Here is a 17,112-nt window from a genome sequence, read left to right as displayed (position 1 = left end):
TGAGGTCAGGCCCGGGCTCAGTGTGAGGGCCCCTGCGTCACCCTGACACGTAGCTGTCCCCGAGGCACACCTCAGAGAGGCGGGTCGCCTCGCTGGTCTTTGTTCGGCTGCAGGACCGGCTCCGAACACGTGTGCTTTCATCCCGAGTGCCCTTCAGATAACGTAGGGACGCGTTTTGTGCCCCATCTCCAGACCCAGCACGTGCACGTCCAACAGCTGTTCCCGTGCGGCCTCGCTGGCTCGGTTCCCACCTGTGTGACTGCTGCCCCCACGTGTGTCTGTCCTCTGGACACTGAGAGGTCATTTCCCTCAGCCCCGTCACCGGCCTCTTGAACCCAAGGAGGCAAAAACCCAACTCAGGACCTGGACCTGCAGACCCGCGGCGCCCCCAGAGCCTGTTCGTGGCAGATGACGGCACCGTCCCGCCTCTCACTCATCCCCACGTCCGCCGTCCAGACTGGTCTCAGTCGTGCCCTTCCGGACCTCGGGAAGACCCGAGGGCCCAGGGCGGCCCACGGCACCCGCCGGCCTGGCTTTGGAAAGCTCGATCTGGCTGCCGAGAGGCTGCCGGTGTCCGGGGCGGGGGGCGCGGCGAGGGCGAGGGGCGGTGAGTTTGCCGAGCGTCCTCCTCCTCCACCCTCGTGCCCGGCAGGGCCTGCTTCAGAGCCTGAGCGGGCAGTGCGGGCAGAGACAGCGGGCAGGAAGCGCTGTGCCCAGAGGCCGACCACCCTCGGTGCACGGCGGCCCCACCCCCTCTCTGAGCCCCGGCCTCCCCGCCGTGGAGCCAGGGCCCTCATCCCGCCTCTACACGGATGCCCCGAGGGGACAGGCCATGGAGCGGAGCTCGGTGAGCATCGGGAGGTGGGCGATTGGCCTCTTGCCATTGCCGTCCCTGGCCGCGGACCCCACGGGCATGCCCGCCATCATCCCTGCCCCCTGGGCCCCTCCAGACCACAGGGGCGCAGTGCTGGGGACGCCCGGGGACGGAGCACAGCTGGTCATCCAGCCTCGCCCACAGCCGGGTCCGGGCAGGCCATCGTCCCCCCTCACTGCCTGGCACACGGTGCCCTTGGAGCACCCCGGCTCAGCCTGGGCTCCAAGAGCTGTTCTTTCAAGTGGTGAAATATTAGTGCCTTTTCCTGTTTTCTAAACCTGAGAACCTTAGCATTGGCTAAGTGGTTTTATTCACTTTTCAGAAAGAAAAATGACTCTGTCCCGAGTCCCCAAAGGGAAATTTCAAAAGCTGCTTCCAGTTCTTAAACACAGCGCAGCTGCAGGGGCCAGGCCGCCTGCCTTTGACGGCTCGGCCGGCGGCCAGCGCACGGCTGCCCTGCCCCCTGTGTCCTCCTCCCGGCCTCCCTCACGAGGGGTCGGGAGCCATTCGTGGGGTGGGAGAGTTTGCCTGTGGGGACAGGGTGGGAAGAAGGAGGTCTGTCTGCGGGGTGGGAGGTGTCCATCCATGGGGTGGGGTGGGGTTTCTGTCCATGGAGTTGGGCGGGAGGGAGGAGGTCTGTCTGTGGGGTGGGGGGGTGGGGGTTTTCCTGGGGGGTGTCTGACATAGCCCTGCACCCTGCCCGCCCAACCTGGAGACCAGTCGGTTACTTCCGGGGTTTCCCTTGTGTGGTTTCCCCTCCCAGGATCTCCGGATGTATCTTTTCTTTGGCGTTTTCTGTCTCTGTCTTTGGTGGGGCGCTGTCGGGGAGGCCCTTCCGCGGTCCGTGTCCACGCTTCCGTGCGCGTCTGTAACGGCATCGCTTCCGCGGATTGCGCGTTGTTGCTGCTGCCTCGGACGCCTCTCCTCCACAGCCTCCGTCGTAACCTGCGTGTGCGGGAGGCAGGCACTGCGCCCTGCGGGTCGTTCTCCGGGCCGGCGGGCCTCCGTCTGGGGCCGGTCTGCTGGGCACCGGGAAGGCTGCCGCCAGCCGCGTGTGAAGGCCGGTTCAGACCCCGCAGGGGCCGCTGGCGCAGATCGACCTCCTGCCGGGCCCCGTGCTTGTGGACCCCGGGTCCACGGGGGCCGGGGGCGCAGGCATCAGGGGGTGTTCCATTCGTCACGGCAGCCCTGAGGCCTGTCACCCCTGCCTTGGGAGCAGGGACTGTCTCCTCTCCAGGAGGGGCAGGGCCATCACCTGGCGTGCAGGGAGGAGTCCTGCTCCCTGGTGCGGACCCCCCACCACAGCTCCAGCCGGCCTCCCTGCCGCTCAGGCGGTGAGGTCCCACTCACCCAGGCCCGCTGGGCCCGGTTCCTCTCCTGAATTCGCTCATCTTCTAAGATTTCGTCCGCCCTCTTGTCTGCCGCTGCCTCCCCGCCCTCCACGGTGGTTGCGGTGGGGGGTAAGGTCGAACATGTATGTTCAAGGGTGAGCACGTGCGTTCTACTCGCCGTGTCCGTGGGGAAGCCCCGTATGTATGTTCCCTTTGGTTGACACTGACTAGAGCCTTTCTGGGGTTATGATTTAGGGTTTTGGAGAAATGGCATTTCGTGTACTCCCGCCTCCTTGAAGCGCACTTGAAACTCAGTGGGACAAAAAGTCCTCCCTGCAGCCAGTGTGGAGTCTACGGGGAAAATAACTTACTCAGAGAAGCTTTTGAAGACACTCTGTTGTGTGCAACAGACACTGTCACGTACGCTGAGGACATGTGACACGAGACCGGATCTATACCAAAGAAGTGATTTCAAAGCTGAGGAGTCTGGGAGTCAGCTAGGAAGCATGATGGGCTGCTCCAGGCGTGTGTAAAGGCCCTGAGGTGGGGAGGAGAGTGGTGCTTCTGGAATAGAGCCAGGGCAGGTGCGGCTGGAGAGGCGGCGGGCCTGGACGCTCGGCACAGGCCTGGTGGCCGCAGGACAGGGTTTCAATTCAGACCGTGTCTCCCCTTCAGAGCTTAGAATTCTGTCCAGAGGACCTGGGCCCCGGCACAGGACTGGAACCCAAGGGACAGAACCCAGCGGCCAGTGCCGCTCTGAGCTCGGTGACTGTGCTGGGAGGCCTGGGATCCCGGTCCCAGCTCTGCCCTGCGTGGGTCTCCAGCCCTCCCCGCGCCAGCCTCCTCCCCTGGATGGCGCTTATTCTACACTCAGAATCCTCTGGACCACGATGTGGGTCAGGGAAGCCCGTTAACAGGGAGCCATTGCCTTGAAAGGTCCCGGGATGGAGCCGAGGCTGCCGCGTGTGGGACAGGGTAAGGCCCGAGGTCTGTCTGTCCCTCAGAATGGCCACCGTGCAGAGTCACACCCAGTCACCTCACTGGCGTGCTCAGGCCACGCGAGAGGGAAGACGTGGACCGCAGGCCCCGGGCTGCCCTCCTGAGGGCCGTTGGCATCTTGCCACGTGTCGTGTCTCTGCCGTGTCCTGTCTGCTTGTGCTTCTCGAAGGCCCTGGGAGCAAGAGGAGCTCAGAGCTAAGGGTTGCACGTCACTGCCTCCATCCCGAGGCTGGGTCAGAGGTCCCACGGAGCCGACCGGGACCTCCCAGGTGGAGCTGCCGCCCCCCCCCCCCAACCTCCAGCTCCCCGCACCTTCCCCAGCAAACCGGTACGCGGGGAATTGAGTCCCGGAGGCGCGTGTGCTGTGAGCGAAATGAAGGCACGGCCGGGCTCTGCTGGCCGGCGCGGCCACGTGTGGGGGCCCCGCAAAGGCTCGCTGCTGGGAGAGTCCCGCCGTCCACTGGTCTGTCTCTCACCTGCTCTCCCTGCTCCTCTGGGATAAGACTTTCTCCGAATTTTAGACTGTGAACCGCTCTCCAGAGCCATGTGCCCATAACCGCTCCTTCATCGTGCCATCTCCGCTCTCTCCTGCCAGCCTTACGTAAGGGAGAGTTTATTTTTGTTCCGTGTCCTTCCCACGGGCTCTCCCGGCGGCCTTCTAGGACTCCGGAAGGAGCCGGGTGTTGGGCACGGATGGGGAGGGGGGGGGGGTGGGGGGAGTCCGAGCCATCCAGGGGCCGTCCACCCGTGGATGTGGCTGTGGCCGTGGAGGGAACCAGCCGGCCTGCGTGGGGCCGCGTGCCAGTTGAGAAGCAGGCGCGTGGCCCCTAGACCTTGCCGTCCACCCCTGGCCTGCACCACCCCTGCCCGCCCTGCACACCTGAGCTCTGGGCGACTGTCTGGTCCTCTGTCTAGCACCCGCTTGTTCGTTGGCCTCCCTTGTCCCTCACCAAGGACTCTTGGAGAGCCTTGCACAGGGCTGCCACGGGGAAGACGGACAGGGTGGCCCAAAGAGAGAAGAGCGTGGCAGGAGGGCACGTTCCTTTAGCCCGTGTCGCCAGAGGGCAGGACGGGGCGGAGGGTGAGTCTGGCCCGGCGCGGCCTCCGGCCGTGGGCCTGATCCCGGGCCTGAGGGGAGGGGGTCTGGGCACGAGGTCCTCATCCCAGGCATCTGGTGATGCCTGAGACGTGCACACGGCAGGAGGGGTCCGGAAGCGGGCAGGCCCGGAGCTCTCCGCAGACCCGACGAGGCCACTTGAGTGCTGAGCCGGCCTTGCCCGATGGCCTCTGTGGGTGGCCATGGCCGGGTGCCTGCGGGTGGGTGCGGAGCGGGGTCACCGTGGACCCCAGGGGTCACCGGCCCTTGGCAGGCCGCCTAACCCCACCCACAGGAAGCCTCGGCTCGCTCTGGGGAAGAGGCCGCATCCGAGCAATGGCTTTTCCAAGGCAAAAGGCACATCTTTTATTTATTTAATCCAAACCATCGTGTGAATTATTCATTCACGTTTATGTAAGCGATTGAACGGCAGAATAGGGGGGAGGTCAGAGCACTGACTTTGCTGTGCCCTAAATCACAGCGAGAGCTCACGGCGTCCCCACCCCAACGTGCTGCATTAAGGTGACCACACCTGAGGACCCACACCAAGCAGACGGGGAGCAGAGCCCTCCGTACCTCTGACAGCCTGTGTGACCTTGAGGAAGTCACTCCCCCATCCAAGCTTCCCCTCGCTTGTCAGAGGGTGACAGGGGGCCCGCCTGGTGTGGTGGGGGCCGCACTGGGTGAGGCAGAGTGTGCGAGGAGCCCGACATGGGGGGCGGAGCTCATACCCCAGGCGTCCGCAGCCCCCAGGGGGACAGGAGGGGCGCGGCTTACCCGTGCATTTGCCTGAGTCCGTGTACTTGTAGGAGTCCGTGGACTGGGTAATGGGCAGCATCTTGATATCTGTGGGCAAAGGGGCTGTTACCTTCTCCAAGGTCAGGTTGCATTATTACCAAAATTAAATTTTTCCCAATGGGCATCTGAGCTCCATTAAAGGCAGTGCAGTCTGACAGGGGTGAATTATCGCCGCAGAAACGTGGTCAGTGAATCTTTCCTTCCAGGATGGGTTTTTCTCCCGCTTGGCGGGTCCGTCCTCGGTGGGCTGGCCGAGAGACTCAGGGAGGAGCACGGGGTCAGAGCCGCCAATTACCCTTTGGATTTCGTAGTCTGATTACTCGATTAATCAAGGGCTCCGCGCCCGTGTCCCGATGGAGAGGCTCTCTGCTCCGGAAGAAGGATGTCCACCGGGGCCATCAGGGCCGCGTGGTGATGGAGGGCAGGTGAGGGCAGGGCGTGTGACAGGTGGAGGGACCCGCATGGCGGGGAGGCCGGAAGGAGCCGTGCCCTGGTCTCAGATTCCTCGTTCAGAGCAAGAACGCGGCCGGCCCCGGGCTGCCCGCAGAGCTGTACAAGGCACAGACAAGACCCAGGATACGTGTCCGGGAGCCTGGCGCCGGCCAGAGCGCCTGAGGGGCAGCGGGGCCGCGAGAGCTTGGCCTGGGGCAGATGGCGCTCCCCACGCCAGACACACGTGGCCTGGCAGTGAATGTCACAAGCCCCTGTTTGTGAACCAGAACCCACGCCCTCCGCGTCGCCCTGTGACGGCTGCAGAGCGTGTTGGTGCCTGGAGCTGACCGAGCTCCCACCATCCAAGGTGTGGCCCGAACCCACACGGCACTGTGCTGTGGCCCCGTGGGATCCAGCTTGTCTTTGCGACGCCTCCTCAGGCAGTTGTGTACCCGACGCACCTGGGAGCTGGAGGGTCACACACTCAGGGCCACAGGTCCGGAAGGGCGCACGGGTGGAGGCTCTCCTGTGTGTCTTTCCCTGGAAGACAGGCTCCCCCGTCCCCTTCACCTGCTCCAGGAGGTGACCTTTCCTGCTCTCTCCCTGCCCTCAGCCCTGCCAGGGAGCCTCTGGTTGCCGGGCCCGGGCCCATCCTGGTGACTGTCACAGGATGTGCCACGGGCCCCTTGCTTCAGCTTGAGCAAGAGGGTTCCTGTCCCTGTCACAGCCGGGTTGACCGGCTCCAAGGCCTGGGGTCTCCCACCACCCTCTTAGACGGCACAGCTCCCGTCCCACCCAGGATGTCCCTGGGCCCTGGAGGGGTTCCCCGACGTCAGCTCCAGAGGGACCAGCAGGAAGCTCCTGGCTTCAGAGGCTGGTGTTTGAGGAGAGCCAGCCTTGCTAATTAGTGAGGGGAGAACTGAGGTTTAATTACTGGGAAGGCACCTTGGGTGAAGGATTCGTGATAATTGCTGTGTAGCCTCCTGATGGCTTTGTGCTTGGCACAGCTGGTTTCTCCTGTGCGGCCCTGAACCGTGGCAGGCGTGACGGGAGGGCCTGGGGCCTCTGCCCTGAACCGTCCTGTTAGAGCCTTGAGGGGGCGGGCGGGGTCTCAGGGGCCTGTCTGCGCGCAGTGGCCTTGTCTCCGGCGGGTGGGTTGGGGGGGGAGCCCCAGGGATGTGACCAGGAAGCCCCAGGGCATCCACTGTCAAGGCCCCCTGCCTGCTCACCACTTCTCAGCGCTGGCCTGTGTGAGTGGGCGGCCAGCCCCCCAGCAGGTACAGACCCAAGACTGCCCGTGAGGGGCCAGGCCCCACCCAAGCCTCCTCAGCGGCCCTGGGAAGGACTCTGTGTTGCCTGTTACCCTTCAGAAAAGGCGCCAGACCGGGGGTCGAATCAGGGCTCAGAGCTGGGACGAGGCCCTCTGTTTTCAGAGTCACTGCTGTCTTTAGAGTTATTTACGTTTAATTGAACGACTCCACGCCCAAAGGTCGGGCCGTCCCTGTGCTTGTTTTCTTCGTTCCCTAGCTTCGCGCTCGCGCGCGTCAGGGCTCTGCCTGGGCGGGACCCCGTCTCCTCCCTGGCCCCCGCTGCTGCCCCGCGTCCCATCCGGTCCGGCTTTGCAAGCTCACCCTGTCCCCTGTCGCCCCCAGAGCTGAAGAAGCAGGTGGAGAGTGCCGAGCTGAGAAACCAGCGGCTGAAGGAGGTCTTTCACACAAAGATCCAGGAGTTCCGGAAGGTCTGCTACGCGCTCACGGGCTACCAGATAGATGTCACCACGGAGAGCCAGTACCGGCTGACGTCCATGTACGCCGAGCACAAGGCCGACTGCCTCATCTTCAAGGTAGGACCGCGGTGACGGCCACCGGCGTGGAGAGCACGTCCGCCCGGTCGTCCTGGTGCACGATGGAGCGGGAGCGTTGGCGGCCTCCCCTCAGGAGGCGTGGCCCGCTGCTTCCAGGGGAGTCTGCTGACCCCCGGCCGCCCCGACCTGGCCGCCTCTGGGTGTCTGCCGTCCGCCTGTGCTGTGTTGGCCCCGTCGCTGGGAGGGGCGGGGCAGCGAGGCCCGGGGCATCCAGCCCCAGCAGTTCCCGGGGGGCGGCGGAAGTAAGAGGGTGAGGGTCCGTGTTGGGCCAGGGAGGCGGCCTCAGGACTGGACCGTGGCCAAGGCCATCGTGCCGTGTGGCAGACGGGACAGGGGACGGAAGCTGCTGGATCTCTCTGGGACGGGCCCTCGGGTCTGCCTGAGACGCCAGGGCTGGAACCCCAGACAGACGCGAGGGCGGGAACTTGGCGGCCTGTGTTGGCCCCAGACTCCTTCTGGAGAAGCCAGCAGGGTGGGGGCCCCCACAGAGGAGCCCCCTCGGAGTCGGAGGCAGCATGTGGCCTGTGGAGCTGTACCCGTGTCCGGGCCCGGGGCGGTGTCCGGGTTTCGGGACTGGGACGGTCGCGGGGAACGACGCACCCGCACGTGAGGGGCGGGACTGGGGCGCTGCCGGGCCGACCAGGAGGGCTGTTCCCGCCACCGCCGTGCTGGCCTCCCCTCCCTTTGCTTGAAGACGGCGACGTGGGCCCGGCATGGCTGTGGGCGGCCACGGTCGGCACGGAGGTCCCCACGCGGGGTGGCCACGGTGCGAAGCGGGCCATCCAGCTGGCTCTGCCCACGTTTGTAAAAACAAAGAACCCGCTCTTCTGGGTCCGTAAAGCAGCCGTAACCCGTGCGAGCTGCACACGTGGAGCAGGACGCGGTAGCAAAGGAAGTCCCGCCTGTCTCGTTTCATCGCGAACTGAACCTCACGCTAAACCTGTGCCCGCCCGGCTGCTTCCTGGCACAGGTGCTGGCCAAGCCCGGAGGCGCCGGGTCGCGGGAGGCCGAGGGAAGAGGGGTCCCGACCTCGCAGGTCGGCGTGGGCCCCCCCCCCCCCGACTTCGTTTCCATCCCCCTTCCTTCCTGGCGGCCTCTCCTCGTCCTGAGGTCAGCACCGCGTCTCGGCCTGGCGGCTGCCTTCTCACATCCCCGGCCGTCTTGGGTCCCGCGTGTCTGTTGTACATTTCTAAGCAAGCTCTCAGAAACGTCTCTCCTGTGTCATTCCGCGATCTTCCGAAGAACTCAGACCCTGACGAGCACTTCGTGCGTTGTGGGAACCCCACACGGTTTTCTTAAATGTCAAGCGCGTAAGCAGAGATGTTCAGGTCTTACAAACCCTCACTCTGGACAGGACAGCGCCTGTGGAGCAGAGATCCGCAAAGGCACTGTCAGGCCGTTTCTCTCCCCCCCCCCCCCCCCGCCCCAGACTGTCCACCATCCCCCGACCCTCTGCTGTCCCCCACCCCGGACCCTCCACTATTCCCCTACAGATCCTCGGCTGTCCCTGCCCCCACCCACGCTCTCTGCGGTCTCTCTCCACCCTCGGCTCTCCTGCATGTGCAAGGCCTCACTGTGCTCAGCAGTTGCCCCCCACCAGGCCCCTTGAGTGTGTCCACGCCCAGAGCTCACCCCAGCTCAGTTCCTGGGTGTTGCTGCAGTAACCCCAATACCTTCCCCTCCTGAGGGTCCCCTGCAGGGTCCAGTACATCCACAGTTCTGACTGGTTCCCTGCCTCCCAGCTGCAGGCCTGGCTCTGGACCTAAGGGCCAGATGTGCTGGGAGCAGCATGGGTGTGAGCCGGCCCCCGAGGACGACAGGAGGGCTGACGGCTCAGCCCTCCGTTCACGCCCACAGCAGGCACCCCTGCCCTCACCGTCCCAGCTGGGCCTCCAGCCCCACCCCCCAGGTAGGGGGCAGTCTCGTGCACAGCATCAGGAGACGTGGGTTTGCTCACGGCCCCACCACGTTCTAGATGCGTGACGTTCTAGATGCGTGGGTTCTCCTGCCGTGTCGTCAGGGAAAACGTGGAGGGACGTCGCCGACTGTGAGATGCGAAGCACAGTGCCCCTGGTCCTCGGAGGCCGTGCAGAGAGCTGTCTGGAAAGGACCCGGTAGACAGGCCACCTGCCCCTCGTCCAGGCTGCCAGACTTGGACCCACACGCTGCCTTTCCCCACCTGGAGACCACTCTGAGCCTCGGTCTCATCGTCTGTGAGTCAGGGGTCAGAGCTAAGAGAGCTCACGACCACGAGCCCCCATAGTGCTTGACACAGGGGCACCAGTAGCATCGCTGAGGACCCACCCTGGGTTTCAGGGTTTGTCAGAATTGTGTTTTCAGCAGTGAGCACTTAGCAGACAGAAGCTGCCCATCAGGGCCCATGTTAGCCCCACAGGGCCCCCATCTCTGCCTTCCCCTGGGGGTCCCCTCACTCTGCACACCAGCGCTTGGGCCCTGCCCCCGGTTAGATCGTCCCACCCCCCAACAGAGCCGTAATGTGCTCACAGTCGCCTCCTCCGGGAGGGCTTCCGGTGTTCCCCAGAGGTGGGAACTGTCTTCAGCTTACACCGTTCAGGACACACGTCGCTTTCTGTTGCTTGGTCATTACGTAGGTGACTTATTCCTTTACACAAGCTGTTCTTCAGGGACAGGAACCGTCCTACGTCGGGCCCTTGGGCCCTGGGAGGCCTCAAGTGCGGTGTAGGTATGGACAAGCCAGGAGCCCCCCACCCAGGCCCCTACCCCGCATCTCGGCATGCGGCCTCTTTGGTCGGGCTCGCACACTGGATTGTAGACTCCTTACTACCCAGGGTCCAGGACGCGCCCAGCAGGTGCACAGCCCCCGGCCAGGACCCGGTGCCCGAGGCACTTGCCAATGCTGTTGGGGTGCGTGGAGCCTTTCTGGTGGCTTTGCCACGTCCTGGAAGCTCAGGCTCCTGGCCGCTCCACCCAGCCTGCAAGCCGCCCGCCGCCCCTCCCCCCCAGCCCCCACCCCATAGCACCGGGAGGCAGGAGCTGTTTCTGCTCTCTGTCCGTGGAAGTCTGGGGGTGCTTCCAACGAGTCCCGTATCCCTCTCCAAAGAGCTGGGGATGCAGGACAGAGCCGGTCCCTGACGTCTAGGCAAGCCCCCCCCCCACTCTGCCCCCAGGAATCCCCCCCAATCCCGTGGCATCCCTGGGACAGGCGGGTCAGTTGCAGCAGCCGCTGGACAGAGCGAGAGAGCCAGGACCGGAGGTTAGGGTTCCCTGAAGAGAGCGCTCATGCCCCAGGGCCTCAGGGCCTGGGTGTTGGGGGGGGCAGGGGGAGGAAGAGGGGAGCCTGGCCGTGCCTCCATGGGCCTGAGGGGGCTGTCCCGGGAACCAGAGGCTAGGAGCACGCGTGCGCACGTGTGACGGGCACACGCACAGGGCTGCCCCTGCCCAGACCTCCAGCAGGGCGTGTGGCGCAGCCTTGTCTCTCCTCGGGCCTCTCGTGGGTCCCTGCCGGGCAGGGGCCTGCCCAGCCCCTGGTGGACCCGCCCTGGTCCCAGCTTCCCGCCTCCTTGTCCCTGCGTCCTGGCGTTCACACGCTGGCCAGCCTCCCCCAGAGCCCAGCTTTTCTGAGGACGCTGGCCTTCCTTTTGCTGTCTCCAGCCCTGTCACCCCCTTGGTGCCTGCTGCCGTACGGGCACCAACAGGTGGGTGGGATTTTGTCTTTCTTGTCCCGGCTCATCAGGAAAAACTGGAAGCCGTGTGGGGTGAACTGAAGGGGTCTGAGCCAGCTCGGGGCCCCAGGCTCACACTTCCCACCCTCCGCTTACCTCTCTCCCTTCAGGGTAGGGCTGTAAGTCCCCAGCATCCTGGTGGGGGCCCCGGTCCTGCCTCCTCCACCCCGGGCCCATCCCTGGAGCCCTTCATAGGTCCCCCTGAGGGCCCTTTCCCACAGTTCGGCAGGTGAGGCCCACCGCACCCCGGCCGGCTGGTGCTCCCGGGCTCCCTGACGTGGCAGTGAGGGCCTCAGCCCCCACCCCCAGTGTCAGCCGCCTCTCACACAGCCACGGGCATCTGCCGCTCGGGGCCCGTGCACGTCCGTTTGGGGCCTTCCCGGGAGCTCACGGGCCACCCAACGGGAGGGGGGTGAGAGGTGCATCCTCTGGGCCGGCTCAGCCCTCTGCCCCCGGACACCTCCCCACCCTCCCGAGGTGCCGGCCCCCCACACCGGCTGCCGTGCCTCGGGCAGTGCCCGGCCGGGGCTTGCACTCCACGGTGGCCCTGTCCTCCCTCTGCGCCTCCACTGGCAGAAAGTGCTGGGCTGCGGAGAGCAGAGGGCCCCAGAGCGTGGCGGTATCCGCAGACCGTCTGGACGTGTGTGTGCGTTCGCTTGCTCGGCCGCAGTCCTCCCGGACACTCGAAACGCGGAGCCTCTGAGCTTCTCCGGGGTGGGTGCTATCGGGCCCTCAGGGGCCCCAAAGAAGGTGCGTCTGGAGCTGCCGAGCCTGTGAGGACGTCTCTAAGCAGGGGCTGGGAGTGACTGCCGGTGAAGTACCTGCTGCCTCTGCCTGTTACGGCTCAGTGACAGGAGGCCCCGTCCCATCCCATCCGCTGCTCGTCTGCCTGCTCGGCCTGGCGCGTGCGGGCTGTGCACTGCGGACAGACGGACAGATGGGGAGAACGCGCGAGAAGCCACGTAGAAGGGAGACGGCAGACTGACCGCGTGCAGATCCTCACTGCCTTCCGGGGACCCAGCCAGAGGCAGCCCCTGCCCAGCACTGCCCCGGGACCCAAGGGGACACGAGGTGCCCTGGAGCCCTCACGCTTGGCCGGGCCACTGCACCCTGCGGGACTCGGTTTCCCCACCCACAGTGAGGAGCTCGACCTGGATGCGCCCCGGGGTCAGAAGGGCTCCGCCAGCGAGCTCAGCCTTGGCTGGGGCAGCAAGGAAGGGTTCCCTGTGAGCCGGTGGTCCTAAGTGAGAGATGCTGCGGGACGGAGACCAGCCGGAGAGACGGGCCGACCCGCCGACCCTCACGCGGCCTGGGGGCCCTGCCCCGGGGGGCTGAGCGCAGACCCACGCGGCGGTGGCGCAATCAGGCTGGAGGGGGATCGCAGAAAGCTGCAGTCTCCTGGCCCCTTTGGCTTATTTTATTTTATTTTCCCAGAGATGATCTTTCAGGCAGGAAGGGGGCTGAAGGCAGAGTTAGAAATAGCTGAGCGCCGTTCCGGCTGAGCGGGCTCTGCAGATGTGCGCCGGCATGATTGAGGGTTCGGGCTCACCCCACGCGCTCTGCTCCAGAAGACGCGGCGCCCGGCGGCCCGGCCCTTGCTGCCGCGTGGGTGGGAGCTGCCTGCCCCCGGGGGCCGCCACTCCGAGGACAGGCAGGCACTCGGCCCGGAACTCGGCCCGGCGGGGGCCTGGCCGCCCTCCCCGCCCCCGCCCCTGCCCCCGCGCCGGAGGAGAAGTGGGCCTCGCCGCGCCGGCAGCAGTGGGGGCGCCCGTGGCGCCCACAGGTGCGTGCGAGTCTCCGGGACCTCCGGAGGCCTGCTCTCTGGGCCTGTCATTCTGTCTGGCTGTGGTTCACAAGCTCTATCTGCCCTCCCTCCTGACGACCAGCCGGGGCGAGCCCCCCGTCCCAAGAGGGAGACCGGGCGGGTACGCCGGTGGCTGAGTCTCGGCGCCTGGCCCCCGTGTGAGTGCCCTTGGGACACGGCTGTGGACGCGGGAGTCCTCTCTGCCGGCCCCGGGGATCGCCCTCGGGCCAGCAGGCAAGGCAGGGGCACCACTTCCAGCACCAGGGAGCAGCTCGAGGGCAGGGGAGAGGCGTGCGTGTAAACCCGTAAACCGTGGCGCGGTGAGCACAGGCCGCGCCGGCTCAGTATCTGGCTGCTGCACGTCCTCAGAAAGTTCCAGAGTTCCTGCTGTCACTGCAGCGAGTACTCGGGGGACACGGTGACTCCAAGCCCCCTGTGTCCACCTGGCTCGTCCCTGGAAGGGACTCGGTGTACGACCGCCACCACACCTGCACTGCCCTCCTGGCCGTTCTGTCCCCCAGCGTCTCCGACCTCTGTCCCCACCCCCCTCACACGCCGTGGCCCTTGCGGACCCGGCAGCCGGCGGGGCCGTGTTGACCCGGACCGAGGCCCGTGCAGGCCGTGCAGCCCCGCAGAGGAGCTTGCCCCTGGGCTGCCCGTGGCTGCCGCCTTCTCTCCTCATAAACTAGTGAGCGGGTCGGCCCCGTGGCCCCGTCACCCACAGAGCGCAGGCTTGTTCCGCCCCACTGGGCCCCACTGGCACCAGTGCCCGGGACTCTTGTCTGACGGGCACAGACAGGCCACCGGCCTCCCGTGGAGTACTGAGCCCGGGGCAGTTGTTGTGGGGCAGCAGGGGTGGGAAGGGCCAGGGGCCGGGTGGGGGAGAGGCAGGCTGCCCTGTGCAGAGGCGGGACGGTTGGGCCAAGCAAGACAGAGGATGTGGACCAGACTGCAGTGAGGAGAGAAGCTCGTGCCTCAGGGCGACGTCCCAGTGGCGTCATCTCGCTGGCACGGGGCTGGGGAGCCTTGCGGTTGCCGTGGCAACAGCTCCTGGTCGGAGGAGGAAGAAGAGGGGTTCCGGGAGCCGCAGTTTCCCCCCAGGTCCCAGGGACAGCTCCACCGGTCAGGTGTTGACCCAGAACCGGACGTGACAGCATGGTCCCACGTGGCCCGTGGGACACTCGTGTTGTGGCTTCCTGGGGTTTTTCAGAGCACGCCTGGCCTGCCTGGCCCTCGGAGCCGTGTGCGTGAGCTTCCAGGCCCACGAGAAGTGCCCTTCTCCCCACAACAGAGTCGGAATAGAGGGTGTTTGGGGGCAGACGGGGCAGGTGGCTGGTGGCCCCGTGTGGAGCCCTGCAGGGGACCCATGGCCAGGTCCTCAGCAGGGGCTTTGTCCACACACCGGGACCTCGTGTCAGAAGAGCGGCTGCTCGGAGGCCAGATAAGGGACATTCCTCCCCCTCCGTCCTGCTGGGGCCCCCCACCCTGTCACCCCGTCATCTGTCCGGATCCCTTGTGTCGGGTCCAGTGGTTGATGGCAGTTCCTGGGAGGAGCGGGCCTGTGCATCTTCTGGCGGATGCACGCCATTCCTGCTGTGCTGTCTTCAGGGGCAGCGTTCCTGGGTCCTGTCAGTAGGAGAGAGCAGGGTGAGGGGCAGGCCGGCAGGCCCCAGGACCCCAGTGCTGTCCACCCCCCCCACACACAAGAACGTCCTGCCAGGTCTGCTCAGGCCCGTCGGACACGGGGCAGGCACAGCCTGGCCAGGATTCACCGCGGCTCTCCTCTCCCCACCAGTGTGGGCCGCCTGCCCTCCCACATCAACCCCTAACCCCCTGCCCTGCCAGCATGCCCCTGGGGCGCCCCTTGGCCTGGACCAGGCCGCTCTCTCATGTGCTTTGGATCAAAACAAGTCGCGTCGCGTCTGGGCTGAGGCGTAGGCGGCGTGAGTGAGGACCCACGGCCTGTCCGGTGAAGCCACGTGCGGGCCTCCCTGTGGGCCGGGGCGCTGGTGGGGCCGTGACACCGAGGCGTGGGCTTCGGGTTTGAGACTTTGACCGGAGTCTGCCCCTGCCAAACAGATCGGCAGGCGTTCCTGCCCGGCCGGCAGCTGCCCACAGCTCTGGGCGGCCGAGGAACGCGGGGTCTCTTGGCTACTGACCGGCCTACCGAGACCAGCCAGTGCATTTAAGTCCTAGAACTGCCTCCTGGTGGCCACGTCACTTTGCACCCCCGCCCCCGGGCTAGTCTCCCCAAAGGTGGCCTTGTGGCTGGTGGAGCGGAGCATCAAGTACAGGTGGCTGGCTGGCTGCCGGGGGGCAGGCGGGCATCCCTCCAGCGTGACCGTGGGTCTGAGTGTCGGGGGGCACCCAGCCCGGCCCGAGGGGCAGGGCCTACACACCCTCTCTGCTACTGTGGCTTCGTCCTGACCTTCACAGGACAGTCGAGCCTCTGGGGTCCTCGGCCCTCCTTTGGTGTCACCCCTGCATTTATGTGCGTGGGACAGGCGTCCTGCGAGGGGCACTGATCATCCGGTCACTTCCAGTCAGATGCCGGATCTCAGGGTTGGAGTGTCGGTCTCAAGTTGAGGAACAGGGAAGGAAAGGGGCTTGTTCTGTTTTCTCCCCAAATACCGGACCCGAGGGCACTTGGAATTTGCCGGTTGAACCTGGCCTTCCGTCCCTGCTGCCTGCCTGGGGGCACTGCTGCCCCTGCCAGGTGCTGAGGGCTGGCCCCCAGGGCCGCCAGCCAGCGAGGCCGGGAAGGGGCTTCTTCTGGCTTGGACAGGGCTCCCTGGGCCTCCTGGAAGGAGTGTCGGGAAACTTCCGGTCCCCACGCGGACTGCCCAGGAGAAGCCGCAGCGTCTCTCACCGCTCCCTGAATGAGGGGCCGCCCCTCGGGCTTCCGGGGACCCTTCTGGCCCTGGCCTCATCCCTGCTCTGTGAGCGCTGAGGGAGGATAGTGGGCGAGCCTGGGTCCATGAGACCCCGCCAGGAGGTGGAGAGCCCACAGGGCTCCCATGTCGGGAGTCAGGGGGTGAGGCTGCAAGGTTTCTCCCCCTCCCCTGACTGGCCGTCGGGGCCACGCACAGGCTCGTGTGGGAAGAAGTCTGCTCCGGGAGCGCTCCCATCTCCTGCTGTAACAACAGGGCCCAGACACACACCTTAATTTGAATTTTCTTTTTTTTGGGTCCTCTGAATTTCAAATGGAGCTGCTTTGAACGCACGCTGGCTTCTAAACGTCTCTCGTTTCGTCAGCTGAACAGGTGCGGGAATCGGGGTGGCCCAGAGTGTTCCCTGAGCCCCCTCGGCCCAGATACGCTTGCCCCCTGAGCCTCGCATGGGAGAGGCCGGGCTTGTGTTTATCCGGAGGGCGCCCCAGGCAGAGCCGTTGCTTGCCGCTGTTTGCTGGGCCCTCCTGGGGTAGGGGGTCTGGAGGTAGGATTGGACAGCAGCGGGGATCCCAGGACACAGCCCCCAGCTCAGGATAAGGAAAGGTTCACCAGCGTCAGATGGAAACAGAGCCGTGCCCCTTAAGGGGGGGGGGGGGTGGTGCATGTCCGGAGAGCCCGCAAGGCTAGCGGTCTTACCTCGGTGCTGTGAACGTGAAGTCTTCTTACCTTGGGCTGATTTCTAGATATTCTTTGTGCCTGTTGTGCTGTGGTTCACGGGGCGTCTTGGATCTGTGGTTTTATAGTTGACCAGAATCGGATCATCCAGGCTGTTATTTCTTCCAATACCGTTTCTATGTCCCTCCCCTCTTTTCTGGGGCTCCCGTTACACACATTTAAGGTCACTTGGCTTCATCCCGCTGGTCACTGATGCTGTGTGTGTCTGTCTTCGTGCTTCCTTTTGGATGCTCTTCGTCGCCCCCTCTTCAAGTTCACTGGCCTGCTCTTTGGGGGGTTTTCATGTGCTGTTCGTCTCCGATGAGTTTTTCTTCTCAGATGCCTTTTTCTGGCAGGCAAGTCCGTCAGCTGGCCCTTGCGAGGCTTGTCTTTAAGCTCTGGCAGGGCTGGTCAAGACTGCTTTTATTCTAGGACTAAACTCTGCTGCTGAGATGTAACCCTTCCGGGGTCTCTGGTAAATACCCTGGGCACCTGCTGCAAACTCCTGGGGGTCTGCTGGCCGAGAGCCCCCGCTCGCCTCCGTCCTGGGGACCTGTGTCCCAGAGCCCCCTCTCGGCTCTGTCCTGGGGACCTGTGTCCCAGAG

General features: G+C 65.4%; 1 protein-coding gene across 8 annotated transcripts in view; it reads left to right on the top strand.

The window, feature by feature from the left end:
• MAD1L1 (mitotic arrest deficient 1 like 1) overlaps window positions 1-17,112 on the top strand; it is a 362,570-nt gene that overhangs the window by 272,490 nt on the left and 72,968 nt on the right. For all 8 annotated transcript variants that reach the window (XM_045048077.1, XM_045048076.1, XM_045048078.1 and 5 more), the window contains one exon: window positions 7,183-7,373. In XM_045048077.1, coding sequence (XP_044904012.1) covers window positions 7,183-7,373 — 191 coding nt within the window. The remainder of the gene's footprint in view (window positions 1-7,182; window positions 7,374-17,112) is intronic.

This window comes from Felis catus, chromosome E3 (genome assembly GCF_018350175.1).
Source record: "Felis catus isolate Fca126 chromosome E3, F.catus_Fca126_mat1.0, whole genome shotgun sequence".
In the NCBI taxonomy this organism is placed as follows: domain Eukaryota; kingdom Metazoa; phylum Chordata; class Mammalia; order Carnivora; family Felidae; genus Felis; species Felis catus.
This window is presented reverse-complemented; position numbering and strand designations above follow the sequence as displayed.